This window comes from Impatiens glandulifera, chromosome 5 (assembly GCF_907164915.1).
Source record: "Impatiens glandulifera chromosome 5, dImpGla2.1, whole genome shotgun sequence".
Lineage (NCBI taxonomy): Eukaryota > Viridiplantae > Streptophyta > Magnoliopsida > Ericales > Balsaminaceae > Impatiens > Impatiens glandulifera.
The window spans coordinates 45,793-59,850 of NC_061866.1; the positions used below are offsets into that span (position 1 = coordinate 45,793).

The window sequence follows — 14,058 nt, forward strand, 5'->3', positions numbered from 1 at the left end:
AAATAAAAAATAATAATTAATTTAAAATATAAGCTATTTTAGTGATTTAGTAATGAATTGAGTGTTGTTGTAATAGACTGAGAAACAAAATTTTATGATATTTTCAAGTATAGTCAATCCATACACTAAATCTTTTCAAAATCATTAATCATCATTATTTTTTATCACTCCTCTATGTTTATTCAAATAACCCAACCTATAATTATTTAAATAAGCCATACATTAGAAGGCCCTTCCATTTGTCAATTAATATTTAAGATTATAGTTGGAGGTTAGCTCGACAGGGGTCCGGTCCGTACTCCAGAGATTCAGCAAATTATTATTCATGTTTTTAAATGGTGAATTTAATTAATTAAAATGTTCTTAGTAAAGTCCCATTGAGAGCCTATAATATTAATGCATGCTAGTACAAGATTAAATATGGTCCACTAGAATAATCGAGAAGCCACCTTAGTTAGCTACACTACTCCATCCAAGCAAAGCAAAAGAAAGACCCAGATTCAAACTATATATAATATAAATCTAAAAATAAATTGTTTACTTTTATTTATTATATTAATCTTAACATAAAGGTAATTAATAATATACATATAATGTGAAGGGGGATAGTAGTATAAAATGGGGTGCACATACTAATCTCAGTACAGTCTTCTCTCCCTCTCTAGCAAAGCCAAAAAGCAAAAGCAAAAGATCAACTTCAGTCTACCACCACCACCACCGGGCACCAGCAGGATCAAACAATTATGCAAATACCCACCACCGGCCTCATCCTCATTTTCACTATCCTGGTCTCCACCACCCTTGCAATTGCTGCTGCTGATAAGACACCAAATGCAGATCTGGTGCTTACATCTTGTGTTCATGCTAGCTTCCCCCAAATCTGCATCCATACACTCTCTTCCTACACAGGCTCCACCACCACTCCCCGGGACCTAGCTCAGGCGGCTGTCCGAGTGAGCCTTGGCCGGGCCCGGAAGGTCCAGACGTACCTGGGCACGCTCAAGAGCCAGAGCAAGAGGGAGCAGAGTGCACTTGTAGATTGCCTGGAGCAGGTGGGTGACTCAGTGGACGACCTGAGCAAGACACTTTCAGAACTCCAACATCTCCGGCCGGGAACATTCAGGTGGCAGATGAGCAACGCCCAGACATGGGTTAGCGCCGCACTCACCAATGAGGACACTTGCTTGGACGGATTCAAAGAGATGGAGACCACAGTCAGGGTAGACGTCAAACGGAAGATGATAAATGTGGCTAGGGTTACCAGTAATGCTCTTTATCTCATTAATCGTCTAGATCAGACTCGTCACTACTAAACTAATTAACCTACTATAGATCTGTCTACTGTAATTATTATTATTATTATTATTATTATTATATGTCATTGTAATGTGTGCCAGTGTTAATTGCCATACCCAGTAAGAATGAATGAATGTTTTGCTTAAGCTTGTTTTTTACAATATTATTATTTTTTGGTTTCTATTATTGTAGATGATGATGACCAGTGTTCAAAATTATTTGAAATTCAAGAAGCATGGTGTTTCAAATATAATATTCTATTATCCAAGCAGTTTGTTCTATTTTTTTTATATATATAAAGATTTTTGGGTCATTTAATAACAGTAATAAACTAATAATCAAGACCATAAAGTACTTGTTGTATTCACTCAATAAATAAATATATAAAACAAAGTTACAGATGGAAGGACAAAAGAAGAAAAAGCATAAAAAAAAACTCCAATACCCAGAGAGAAACCCTAAACCAAACTTTTTTTTTTGAGAAAATGGAATCATCATCAAATCTGCTTTATCTGAAAGCCCTAGCTACCTTCTCTTGTAATCATTCTCTGCACATTTAAGAAACAAAACACTTTAATTATTTTCTTTACTTTTTTTACATTATTAACAAGTGACTAGTGAGTAGTGACCAACAATATCTTGCCATAAATCTCATCTATACACTCTTCATTATATATGTCATTGTCAGTAAACAGTAGTAACAGATAATTTTTTTTCGAACCACAATTTAAAACGAACGGCTTAAACTCAAGACCTCAGGCAGACTAGAGATATCCTAGGTGGCTAGGTTTGATTTGCATGTTTATAAAAAAATTACTTACTTCAGTCTATTGGTTCTGAGGTTTTGGGATGTCTCTCTTCAACTAAGGACCGGACCCTCTGAAAAAACACACCAGACATCATTCATCATAGAGAGTTAGTTCATCAAAACAGAAACAAGATCAGTAAAATCAACTAAGACAACCTTCACTGAGCTGCTAACTTCTTCAAGTTTTTGTAATATGATATGATCTCCTAAATGTTGGAAAGATCTAGGCGAAGGCGAGATCTACAGAAGATCACCATGGAAACAAACGGAGCATTCAGTAAACAGAGATAGATACAATTTTCATTAGTTCCTACTTCCTACAAAAATCAAATACAAGGATATGATGTTGCATACATAAGCTGCTGATGGATAGCTCATCAATGAGTTTGGGGCATCCTCAATCATTGAAACTTGTCTGGAGAAAGCTTCATTTCTCATATTTGAAAGCCTGGTTAGAACAGCCTGAAAAAATGCAACATTTATATATACCAATTTTCTATTCTTCTTCCCCATTTGCAAATTGAAGAGAGCTAGGAGATATATACCCTTTTGAAAGCATTAGGATTTGCCACACCTTGAATTTGAACATCATCACTAGGAGGCCTTCTTATACCAATATTTTCAATTCTCACCGAGTATACACCAAAAAGAGATTGCATGTATCCTGAATATTAATTAAAACCCTACTTTTATCCTCCTGATCATATCAATATTAATAAACAAAAAATGTCTCAGAAGTTTCCATGGAGGCTCTAAGCTAGTTTACCTTGCTCAATCACAATGTCAGCAACAGAATGCAATAGAACATGTTTCTCCTTCTTCAAAACCCCAAAACATGGAAATGTAACTGGTCTTACTACCTGAGAGATCCAACAAGAAAGGAAGAGAAACACATCAAAACATAATCAAGGTTATTTGTGGAGAATTTTACCCCAAAGAATCCAAAACCCCCCAAATAGCAAAGAACAAACAAACAAGGAAATGAAATTGGGTTATTGACAAACCTTGTATACAATTGCATCATGGGTAAGATGGAGCTTCCTAGACAGGATATCTTTTCGCAAAATGTATCTTCGGACCGGTATATATAGCAACATGAACAAGCCAATACCCCAAGCTAACACTAAAAGCAACGAGCAAAGAATCCACCTTGCAGTTTGATACTTGACGAAGTTCTCCTGCGATTCTTCAAAGGAGGCCCTGTACAGGACACTTTCATCTTCGTCCTCAGGTGCCCGGGACAACAAACCTTTCTCCAGATAATCAATTTCTTCAGCACCGTTTCTCACTTCCATCTGAATCGCGGGCAGTTTATTCAAATATAAAAAACCCAAATCAACTAAAATAGCGCAAATCGCTTAAGCATTTAGGTAGGTAGATAGATCTCTTCCGCTCACCTTTTTTTGTGACAAATCAATGAACCCACATGCGAGTGAATTCCCGATTGCCTGAGATCAAAGATGTGGATGTGGATGCGAACAAAATTTTCTACTGGGTTGAGAGAAAGAAGAATTATAGCCCTCGAATCTGCATTATTCAACTTTGATTACTTTGGCCAGGAGACTGGTAGGTGCTTTTATTTTGGTTTCTTTACTCTGTCTCTCTTTCTATGGGCGTGAACCTTTTATTTATAAAATTAAACATTTTTAGTCACTTTTTATGGATTCAGGACTAAGTTTCCATCCAAAATGAGCCATTTTTAGTCACTTTTTAATCCTTAATGCTACAATAATTGCGGTCAAGAACAAGAACAATGGTTAGACTTTCGCTCACATCTTTCCATTGCCTTTAGGTTAGGCAATGGCACATCGGGACACGGGAAATGTATTTACCGTCCAGTTTTTATTTTGGGAAGTGTTTTAATATCGTCTCCGTACCGTTCAGTTTTGAAGAATCTCTGCGGGACATCGTTTATAAAATATTAAAAAAAAAATAAAAAAAAATTATATAAACAAATTTTTAAATAGAATATATATTATACTAAATTAAAATTTATATTATTATAAAAAATAAACTTATAACTCTTATAAAATATAATAAATAAATAAATATATTAAATAATTTTATATATTTAATTATGTTTATAGTATTCGGGACAGAATGAGGTGGGATCAGAAGACGAATCGGAAGACACAAATACCATTCCACCTATCACCGTTCGATTTCTGAAACAAACCGTGTCAAACAGAACAATTTAATTCGGTTATCGCGGGACGATTTTAAATTGTCATCCTTTATTGCCTTACCCGTAATATTCTATAAATGGGAAATGAAAATTTTTATTTTCATCCCAAATTTCATTAGAGTAGTTGTATGCCAAAGTTCAGTTTAAAAAAAAAAAAAAACAGTACTGTGTGGATCCAAAAAGACAGCAAGAAAATAGCAATTTGGCAAACAACATTATTGAATCTCAGTCCCCCAAATTCACATCTCATGTTTTGTACACCACTTCTCTAATAAGGGGACACAGACAGATGATTTTATACATAATAAAAAAACAAGCAACAAGACCACCAGTTGCGGTTGCTGTTTTACGTGTGGGGGTGTATATATCATATATTATCATAAACAATGTGAATGAATGAGATGTTTCAAACATCAGTTTGGTTTGATCATATATAATATATATAGATAAATATGAATCAATCGATCAATCGTCGCCACAGCATAATTCACAACAGGAGAAGCAACCGAGGCAGGCGATGGCCCCACAAAATTGAGTGAGGACAATCGCACACTGGTTATTAACTTGTGAGCAAGCTTGAATGCAGCACATGCAACATATACGGTTGCAAATCTTTCCGCAACAGTTGCATGCTGCTTTCATCAACATCTCTGCTGCTTCCGGAAGTCTATCTTCCTCTATCCCCGGCCTTCTGTTTTCCACTGTTGCCGTCAAGCTACCAAAACCCACACCAAGGCTTCTCAGAAGTAACGTCATCTTCTCTACTTCAGACTTTGCTGCTTTTTCCTTCTGCACATAAATAAATCCAATCCTTATTTAGTTTACATTAACCACCACAGCAGAATTAAGTCATTTTTTGACAATCAAAATACCTTCTTTTTCCCCGTAGTTTCTGGAACTTTAACCATCTCAAACAATACTAGACTCGTAAACTCCGATTGACAACCACTCTGTACACTAATTTTAGCAACCTGCATTTTACTTTAGTCTGTTAAAATCCATCAAAAGTACGCCACTAGTATTGCCTGCCCTATCAAACACATTAAGTATTAATCAATCTACCGTTTCTTCAAGTTCCTTATTTTCTGAAAACCAGGCCTGAGCGGTTAGGAGATCAATCTGCCGCTTCCCAAGGATCTATATATAATACGAACAAGATAGTTCTTGTGTGAGTCTACACAATACATTGCAGCTAAAATCTTTTAAATATCTTTCACCTTCTCAAAAGGAATATCGGTGGACTGATGAATTGTCAGATCCAATGTAAAATCGCTCATATCTGGAAAAACTCCTCTAGCTTTCAAGGCTAGAGGAAAAGTTCCTTTATATCTGCCAGAAACAATCAACGGTCTCTGAGACAAAAGATCCGGAATTCGTGAAGGATGTACCTATAACAAGGATGCAATAATTCCTGTTAAACATGAAAAAAACAAAAAAATGTTGCTCCAAAAGTGTAAATAATTGGCAGGGCATGACAAACAACAAATATGGTAACCAGACAGACATTTCTTTTGTTCGTGAAGAAAACAGGTAGTACGCAACCATACCTCGAGATCATCCAGGCCATCCAGGTCGTCAATGGTAACATTTGCGAGAATTGTGGATGAGGCTCTAACGAAAAAGGCTTTCATTTGAACATCAACTGAGTCTGAAAATATCAGCAGAAAGTAAACCAAATAAGAGATGATATAGATTCTCTCTTAACAACTAAATTTTAACTTTGACTAAGTTATCAGGAATAGAAAAGAGTGCAAAATTGAATGGATAATCATTATTGGTATAATGTGATTCTAAACATCTAGACAGCATGGAAATATTTAACAACTTGAAAAGAGAAATCAACTCTATCAGACCTGCATCATATGCTGCATCGTGCTCACCCCTTCCAATCGTTGCAAGCATTCGCAAGAAATAATGGTTGCAGTACATCCCTATAGTTGTAAGTATAGATGTCAAATATAAGGTCCCAGAGACAAATAAAAATCACAATTCAATTTATGAGCACCAACCACAGGGAATAATAGTTACAAAATAGTTGAAATTATAGAGGTCAAATACAAAGTCCCAAAGATACAAATCACTGATTTCAAATATTTTGAGAATAAAAGTTTTTCACAAGAAAAGAGGCCCTCTTTCTCTAAATAGAATATACTGGATTTCAAAATATAGTGATTTTTATGCATTAAGTCATGACTGAAGCAACTGATGTCATTTTAAAGAATTTATTCATTTACTCATTAATGAGAAACTATATGTGAAGCTTAGTCTAAGCAGTCACAGGCAGAAACTGGTATTACAAAGGTGATACAAATTGCAAATGACCAAAAGATTTACAGAAATTAATTACTTTCCTGAGTCTAAACTGACCAGTAAAGAATACTTATCAAGCTAGTTACTGCAGTGCAATCAAGATATTACTCTTTGAAACTTGAACATAAAAATAAGGGTGAATACCTATGCCAAAAGTATAAATCCGTGGACATATTGAGCCTCGATTTGTCAGCTGGCTTTTTACATAGTCACAAATTTTTCTCTCGTCCTCAACAGCCCCATCGGTTACCAGAAATATCATAGGAATCGAATTATGGGTGTTTGATAAAATCTCTAATGCCTACCCCAGACAAATTTAGAGAAAAGAAATTGTTAGTGACAGTCAATCAATAAGGACAATTGGAGCAAGCACTTCATGTAAAACGGGGAAAGAAAGAAACTATGTACTGTAACTGAGTTGAAAATTAGGGATACAGACAAGTAAGATCCCGTTGGAGGATATATTTAGATATCAGCTAAAACGATCTAATTGCATTTTTATCCAAAACTATTACTTAAATATAAGCAATGTAGATAAGCATCAAGTTTAATTTAGAACCTGATTTATGGAATGTGATATATTTGTACCATCCCCTACAATAAAATTCATGTTGATCCACTGTGTGGCATTTTCAATGACTTCCATATTTGCCTTTTCCATTTTTGGTGAAAACAGATAAGTTTCAGCGTTGAATGCTATAATGTTGAAAGAGTCTTCTGGATCAAGATCTAAGAGTGATGCACAAAGAGCACTCTTAACGTCATCAAGCAGTTTTCCCCTCATACTCCCACTTATATCAACAGCAAAAATCACTTCCTTTCGAAAAACCTATCGAGTTTCTCAAAAGAGGTCAGAATAATGTAGAATATCATTACAAGAAATAAAAGCAATAGCAAGCTAGTAAAATACAAGGGAAATATCTGACGAGACCTTTTGCCTTGAGTCGCTTCCTGGTAAAAGATAGAATGAAAACATGTTTCTTTGATCAGGATCAAGTCTGGGTGGGGAATACAAGAATACACTACCATAAACACGAGATGAAGAAACCTGGAACAGTGCGGTAAGAGCATGAGCTTGAGTTTTTAAGAGAACAAACTGGAAATGCGTCTAGAAGGAATCATGAAAACAAACTAAACCGCTATATTTCCTATATATTTGGGGTCTTACAGCATATGAAAAGAGAAAATCATTGCTCGACCATGAAAGAACATCTGCTTCATGCACAAAGTACAATTTCCCAGCTTGCCGTCTCCGCTCCTGAAAAAAAAAGGATCACAATATCAATAAGAATTCAGTATTCATCAAAAACAACGCTGGATCCCATCAAACTAATGCAAAGATGAACCTTAAGGGGATGACTCGTCATCTTGCACAAGACTTCAGCTTCAGGACCAGCATCAACATACAGTTCTATCTTTTCTTTCTTGGAGACTTTCTTCCCAGCAGGAGTGACATACTCGGGAAAGCTAAATGGAAAACACAAGGAGAATTGACCGTCACAGAACGGCAACTTCTGTAACCAACAAACTTTAAGGGAAATATTGGATCCCCCATCGACCTGAAATAGATATAGAAAGTGATAATTTAAGTTATAAATGGAACTTCAAACTGACTTGCACAGCATTAAGATGTTCACCAGTGGGACTGTGAAAGTAAAAATGTGGGATTTCAGAAAGCTTCCATTTTCTGCGTTGGCGACCTTCTCTGCATCCTTCCCATCTTCCATGGCTGTCAACTTGGTACAATATGAGTTTCTGGGTACATCAACCTCAATACCTAGAATTGAACCCTGTTAGCCAAACAGTTTATTACTTGAGAATAGGGCAATATAAACAAATTCTACTCAATTAGACAAAATAATGGCACTAAGAGTTAGTATGAGTAGAATTAGATGCAAGAAAAAATGTGATTTTTATTGTATTTCCTTCCATCTTTGAATGATGTAGTAAAAAATAAAAATAATAATTTTGAACAAGCCTTAGCTGAATTTACCTCTTCACCCATAGGAATGGCGACACGACAATCACAACAACGGCTACCCATGACGCAATGGACTCTCCAGGAACCTGTAACGGTTACAATTGCTGTATCGAGGTAGCAATTAGCCTCGAGCTCGATTCCATTCATCTGGAGAGGAATAAGAGCGGGCGGATCACAGCGGCCATGTACGTGAGGCTGGTAACTCGGAATATCTGGATTATCAACGATGGCGGGATCCGAAATAATGGCATAGACCATAGGCGCGGGGGGAAGAAGAGAAAAGGACGACTTATCCATAGCCGACATGGGTTTGGGCGGTGCGACGGATCGATCCTTGCCGAAGTAAATTCGCTTGGACAGCCTGAGGCCATCATCGACGGCCTTGACGAAATCATCTGCCATTCCCTTGAGATAGATCTATAAGAGAGAAAGTAAGGGAGGGAGATTGCAGATTTGAGGAAGAACAATCAATAACGATGTCGCGATTTTCCTCTCTTGTTGCCGACTGATTTGTATATAATAATAATAATAATGATAATACATAGTTTATTATTATTTATTGATTCTAGCTTATTCGAATCAAATACAGTATGTATTGGAGAAACGGTAAGGGAAAGCAAACGGCCGATTAATCCTCTTTCTCTATCCGATGATCAGGGGTAATGAGTGTGTGTGAGTGTAGTTAGTAGGAAGCCGGTTCACGCGGGCCCGGTTCACAAACCGACTAGTTTCTGACCCAAACTATTCTTTTTTATTAAAAGCAAGTTTATTTATTCCTTGTATGGGTCAAGTGACCAACTTTTTTTCTTATATGATTAGCTAATGATCCCATGTTAACTTAGTGCATTATTAGCACTAGTTTGTGTCTTTTTCATCATGATTTATTTAGTTTAACTTTACAACTACTTTCTTGTGTAATACATTAAAGGTTTTTTTCTTACAAAGAAAATCACATTGTTTATTCTTTAATGGTTCCAATCAAGGTTTTAAAATACGCGGTCGGACCGTCGGTTCAACCGGTCCGACCGTGAAACGGGTGATTAACCGTACCGGTTGCTAGGTTCAATACGTGAACCTTACGAACCGGTCAGAATCCGGTTGAACCAGACGGTTTGGACGGAAAAGTGATACCGAAATTTCCGGTTGGAAAGGTTTTCTCTCTCCAAACACCAAATTTTTCTCTTATTAGATCTGTTCAAGATTGATCTTTTTCCTCCGTGTCCTCCTTCGTCGTTGATTAGATCTGTTCAACTAAGAAGTAAAATAAAAAACATGAAGATTGAGCCTTCCTTTTATCTTCGCTGGAAGAAGATCAGAAGAAGATAAGATGATACTTGGAGAAGATGAGATAAGACAATACTTAGAAATGATAGTTGGTGAGAGAAAATAAATTTAAGGTTAAAAATTAATCATAGTTAGATTAAAAATTAATCCTAGTTAAATTAAAAATAAAGGTATATGATTTTATTTATTTATTACTTTTAAATAATTTTTTTAATTTATTTATTTATTTATTTATTGGTTTCACCCTACAAAAATTAAACCGGTCCGACCAGTGGTTCAACCGGTTGAACCGGTCGGACCGAAGTTTGCCCAAAAAACCGGGTTGATGAACGGAACGGTTTTCAAAACCTTGGTTCCAATGGTTAGATTCAGGCTTTTTATTAGGGTTAATTGAAATTTTGGATATATTTTTTTCAAATTTTATAATTTGGGACTTCTTATTATTAAAATTATACAAAACGAGGTTTTGTCTTAACGGTTTTTAAATGTCGTTAACACTTTATTTATGTGACATTTATAAATAAATAATAAACAAATAAAAAAAAATTAATATCACTAATTTAATTACTGAATTTTAGCGAATGGAGAGTTTTGACTAATGATTATTTAAAATTTTGTAGTGAAAATTAGGGGTTCAATATTTGGTTTGAACCGAATATCCGACAGAATTTGAATTCACCGAATTCGAATTTTATTTTCGCTTTTTCACATCGAATTTTAAACCAATTCGAATTTAAATTAGGTTTTCGATTTGGTTTAAGAGTTAGGATTTCAACTCGAAAATCAAACCGAAAACCGAATTCATTTTTATTATATATTTACTATATATTATATAATTTATTATATATAATTAAATAATTATATATTTAGGTAAGCCACTAGTCCTCCATAATCTCTAAGACTCTAATCCCTCACTCCAACCATCTACTCTTCAGTCTTGACCTATCTCTCAATTTTTTCCCGTCAAAAACACTCATCACCATCACAAACACATCTCTACCATCATATATGGTCGTCGTCAATACTGTTTTACTTTTACTTCTGTAAACACTAAAAATCTACACTCCAATTTATAATATTAAAATAATTATTTTGAATTATTTCTAAATAAATAAGATCAAAATAATTAACTCCATAGCCAAAAACCTGTTTAAAACAAATAATTAATGTGTTAATTAATCAAATTAATTTAGGGTTAAGGTCAAAATAAAAAAAATAAAAATTATTTAGGATAAATATTGTACCCATATGTATCAAAATAATTTTAGAAAAATTAAAGGACAAAAATAAATAATTTTGATGAATTGTTGTATTCATTTCATCTCGAGAGAATTATTTATTTAAATCCTAAAAATATACAAAAAAAATTAAAATAAAATAAATTGGTAAAATAAATAAAGCTACCATATTTATTTTAATATTTTGTGTATTTAAAAAGATCCAAATTAAAACCAAAAGGGTGAAAGAAAAATCAATTTCAAATAAACTCTTAAGGTTTAATAAAAATAAATTAGTAATCTAGTGCAGCCGAAACCTGGAGGATTCGCTGTAGCAGGATTCATGGTCATTGGATCAATGCTGGATTTTCATCTAGCACCCAAGAGAGCTTTGCGTAGCCGAGGAGATGCGCGCCCGGGGCCAAAGCGGATCAGGTGACGGCCGTTAGCTGGAACGCTAACGGACCGCCCAAATGCCAACGGCATCAAGATGGAATGCCAAAAACAAACAAAATGACGTCATTTTTTGCTCCGGTCTTCTTCTTCATCGCGACGCTGTGAGGATAAACATGAAGAAGCTGAATTAATTTTGGCTTTAACTTAACCATTTGTTGATGGTTTTGATTGATTTAAAATCCAGAATGATCACCCTACGATGGTGATAATTCTCCTTACAACTATAGGCCTCGTCAGTACCTACTCCGACGAGTTGACTAAAACACAACCAAAATATCATAAATGTATTTTGTCTGATTCAAGCCACTAGGCTTCCCCAACCAACTTAGGAGAAGTATAAATACCATCCTCAAGTTATTCTGAAACCAACCAACCAACCAACACATAAGCCTCAAATCAAGAAAAATCAAAATCCGCAATTAAAGTTTCAAAGCTTCGAATTTTTCATTTAAGGCCTTCAAGCTTGGATCCGCACATCCAAAAAGCTTCCCTAAGGATCAAGGAGTGTTCACCAATCCTTGATAAGGTTCAAATCAACCTCTAAATCATACTTACAGTTTGAATTTGAAATGTTTATATTTCAAATTACATAAGCTTGTATGCTTGTTATTTATGATATTTTTGGTTGGAAATTCATCCCTAGATGATTTATAAATTATCTAGATATGATAGAACTGAATAATCGATCTAAAGAACAAAAACCCAAATTTGAATTTCAAAAATCAAAAAAACGGGTTTGTTGTTCTTGGGTTAATTAAATTGAATCACAGCCCAAAAAGCTTCCAACATGATTGTAATGATGTTGGACAACTATTTGGATCATGTTAGATCCATCCCGATCATGTTTGATCAAAATAGAAATTTTCAAAATAAAATGAAATTTTTGATTTCTTGAATTGGTTAAAACGAACAGTTAGTGTTCTTATTTTGGTACCAATCAAGTATATGTGTTATAAGGAAGCTAATGGATATCTCCTTTCACTTCAAAACAACCTTAAAATTAAAAACCCAATTTTTGATCAAAAATTATTTTGAACAAATTTATCATCATCTAGGTCGATCAATACATTAAGATAATGATCAACATGTTCCTAGGAGCTTTGTGAAGCTACCCAAGCTCTTAGATCAAAGAATTAGAGCCAACAAACTAATTAAAAAACATGCAATTGTGTTTTTGAGGATCGAGGCTTATTAGCTGAGGGCCGAGAAATCGGACCAAGGATCATTGGTCTGAGACCAATGACCGATAAAAATAAGCTAGGACCGAGAAATCTAACCAAGAATTCTCACCTAGGACCGATAAAGTTCGAACCTAGGACCGATAAAGTTCAGACCTAGGACCGAGTCTCCACACATGACCAAGAAATCCAAACTTGGGACCGATAATCCAGACTCGGGACCGAGACTCTCAAGACCAAGGACTGAGGAACTTAGCTAGATTTAGCCCCGAACCAAGAGTTTTATACACCTCGACCGAAAAACCTAGCCCATGGCTAGTCTAGGACCGATAGATTTTTAGACATAGACTTGTAAGATTAGTTAAGGACTGAGTCCTTAGCACCTTGACTGAGAAACTCTAGTACTCAAACTGAGAGTTCTCAAGCCCAAACCGAGGGTCTCTAGACCCCAATTGATAAAACCAGACATAAGCCTTAGGACTCCGGTCCTAAGGCCTGTTTAGTTCCACTTTTCAAAATTCAAAATTATTTTTGTAATTTTGGGACTTCAAATCATTTTCTAAGAATCTCGAAAAATTAGAAAATTCATTTTAAATATTTTGGGATATTTCCACAAATATTTCAATAAGGGCTTGTTTGGTATTTATTTCTAAACCCTAATGCCTTTCAAAAATGACTAATATTCTTCAGGTATTTCCACCCTAGTTATCATCCATAACAGGTATCATCATTTAAATATTAATGTTTCAATATTTTAAGTAACGCTAAACCTAGAAGCATCACCTGTCCCAGAAGAATAGTTGATTAAAAACTCAAAACATTATACAACCGATTTTCCAAAGCCAACTTTATAAGTAGAGACCGTCTTCGGACGGGTACGAAGGATGAAGCACGAAAGTCCTTTCCCGAGTATCACCAAACTTTGAACCAAAAAATAAAACTCTAGTATAAAGTATGTTTATACACGTACACTTTTTTTTATTGATTTTTCTAAAATCAATTGGCGACTATGTCTTCAAATAAATCATCTTTTTTTAAATTAATTGTGTTTATTTAATTTAAATCAGATTTCAAATCAAAGAGTCGTTTGATTATAACAAATCCCCAAATTATTCAAATTTGAATAAAAATTAATTATTTTACATAATTAAATTTAAAAAGCTTCCATGTACTATCAAAATATTTTAAAAATAATGTTTTATTTTAAAAAGATGACTGACACACAAACCAAGGTTGAAACCATTGAACCTCAAGCCACCTTGGGTTCCCCTCCGTATTGCTATGTGTCCACAAAACATGTTCTAAAATACGGAAGCATGAAGGGATTTTCCGAGGGTTACAAC

The 14,058-nt window shown here is 34.9% G+C and overlaps 3 protein-coding genes across 4 annotated transcripts; 1 reads left to right on the forward strand and 2 right to left on the reverse strand.

The window, feature by feature from the left end:
- Positions 1–627: 627 nt before the first annotated feature.
- Positions 628–1,442, forward strand: LOC124940475 (pectinesterase inhibitor 3). Its single transcript, XM_047480999.1, has 2 exons — positions 628–1,360; positions 1,398–1,442. The coding sequence occupies exon 1, from the start codon at positions 744–746 to the stop codon at positions 1,311–1,313; it is 570 nt and encodes a 189-aa protein (XP_047336955.1). The 5' UTR covers positions 628–743; the 3' UTR covers positions 1,314–1,360; positions 1,398–1,442.
- A 334-nt stretch (positions 1,443–1,776) lies between these two features.
- Positions 1,777–3,763, reverse strand: LOC124940474. Of its 2 annotated transcripts, none has more exons than XM_047480998.1 (8): positions 3,502–3,763; positions 3,109–3,399; positions 2,871–2,964; positions 2,650–2,768; positions 2,459–2,566; positions 2,261–2,344; positions 2,118–2,175; positions 1,777–1,844 (listed from the first exon to the last, which is right to left on the reverse strand). In XM_047480998.1, exons 2-7 carry the CDS (start codon positions 3,397–3,399, stop codon positions 2,119–2,121), a joined length of 753 nt encoding a protein of 250 aa, XP_047336954.1. In that variant the 5' UTR covers positions 3,502–3,763; the 3' UTR covers positions 1,777–1,844; position 2,118. The 2 variants fall into 2 exon arrangements, with proteins under 2 accessions (XP_047336954.1, XP_047336953.1); XM_047480997.1 differs by having other exon boundaries at positions 3,109–3,401; positions 3,505–3,725.
- Positions 3,764–4,494: 731 nt separating this feature from the next.
- LOC124938203 lies at positions 4,495–9,224 on the reverse strand. Its single transcript, XM_047478601.1, has 13 exons — positions 8,593–9,224; positions 8,237–8,389; positions 7,946–8,158; positions 7,768–7,857; positions 7,531–7,647; positions 7,159–7,428; positions 6,744–6,900; positions 6,143–6,220; positions 5,837–5,937; positions 5,507–5,677; positions 5,352–5,426; positions 5,162–5,260; positions 4,495–5,078 (listed from the first exon to the last, which is right to left on the reverse strand). The coding sequence occupies exons 1-13, from the start codon at positions 8,980–8,982 to the stop codon at positions 4,755–4,757; spliced, it is 2,238 nt and encodes a 745-aa protein (XP_047334557.1). The 5' UTR covers positions 8,983–9,224; the 3' UTR covers positions 4,495–4,754.
- Positions 9,225–14,058: the final 4,834 nt, after the last annotated feature.

Bases quoted from the DNA above. Each gene is read 5' to 3' on its own strand.
- LOC124940475 (XM_047480999.1), top strand. From the start codon at position 744: ATGCAAATACCCACCACCGGCCTCATCCTCATTTTCACTATCCTGGTC.
- LOC124940474 (XM_047480998.1), bottom strand. From the start codon at position 3,399: ATGGAAGTGAGAAACGGTGCTGAAGAAATTGATTATCTGGAGAAAGGT. The intron at 2,567-2,649 runs GTATATATCTCC...GCATTTTTTCAG, and splicing joins ATCCTAATGCTTTCAAAAGG to GCTGTTCTAACCAGGCTTTC. The intron at 2,345-2,458 runs GTATGCAACATC...GATCTTCTGTAG, and splicing joins GCTATCCATCAGCAGCTTAT to ATCTCGCCTTCGCCTAGATC.
- LOC124938203 (XM_047478601.1), bottom strand. From the start codon at position 8,982: ATGGCAGATGATTTCGTCAAGGCCGTCGATGATGGCCTCAGGCTGTCC. The intron at 5,938-6,142 runs GTCTGATAGAGT...TGATATTTTCAG, and splicing joins CGATGCAGCATATGATGCAG to ACTCAGTTGATGTTCAAATG. The intron at 5,678-5,836 runs GTATGGTTGCGT...TCCTTGTTATAG, and splicing joins ATGGCCTGGATGATCTCGAG to GTACATCCTTCACGAATTCC.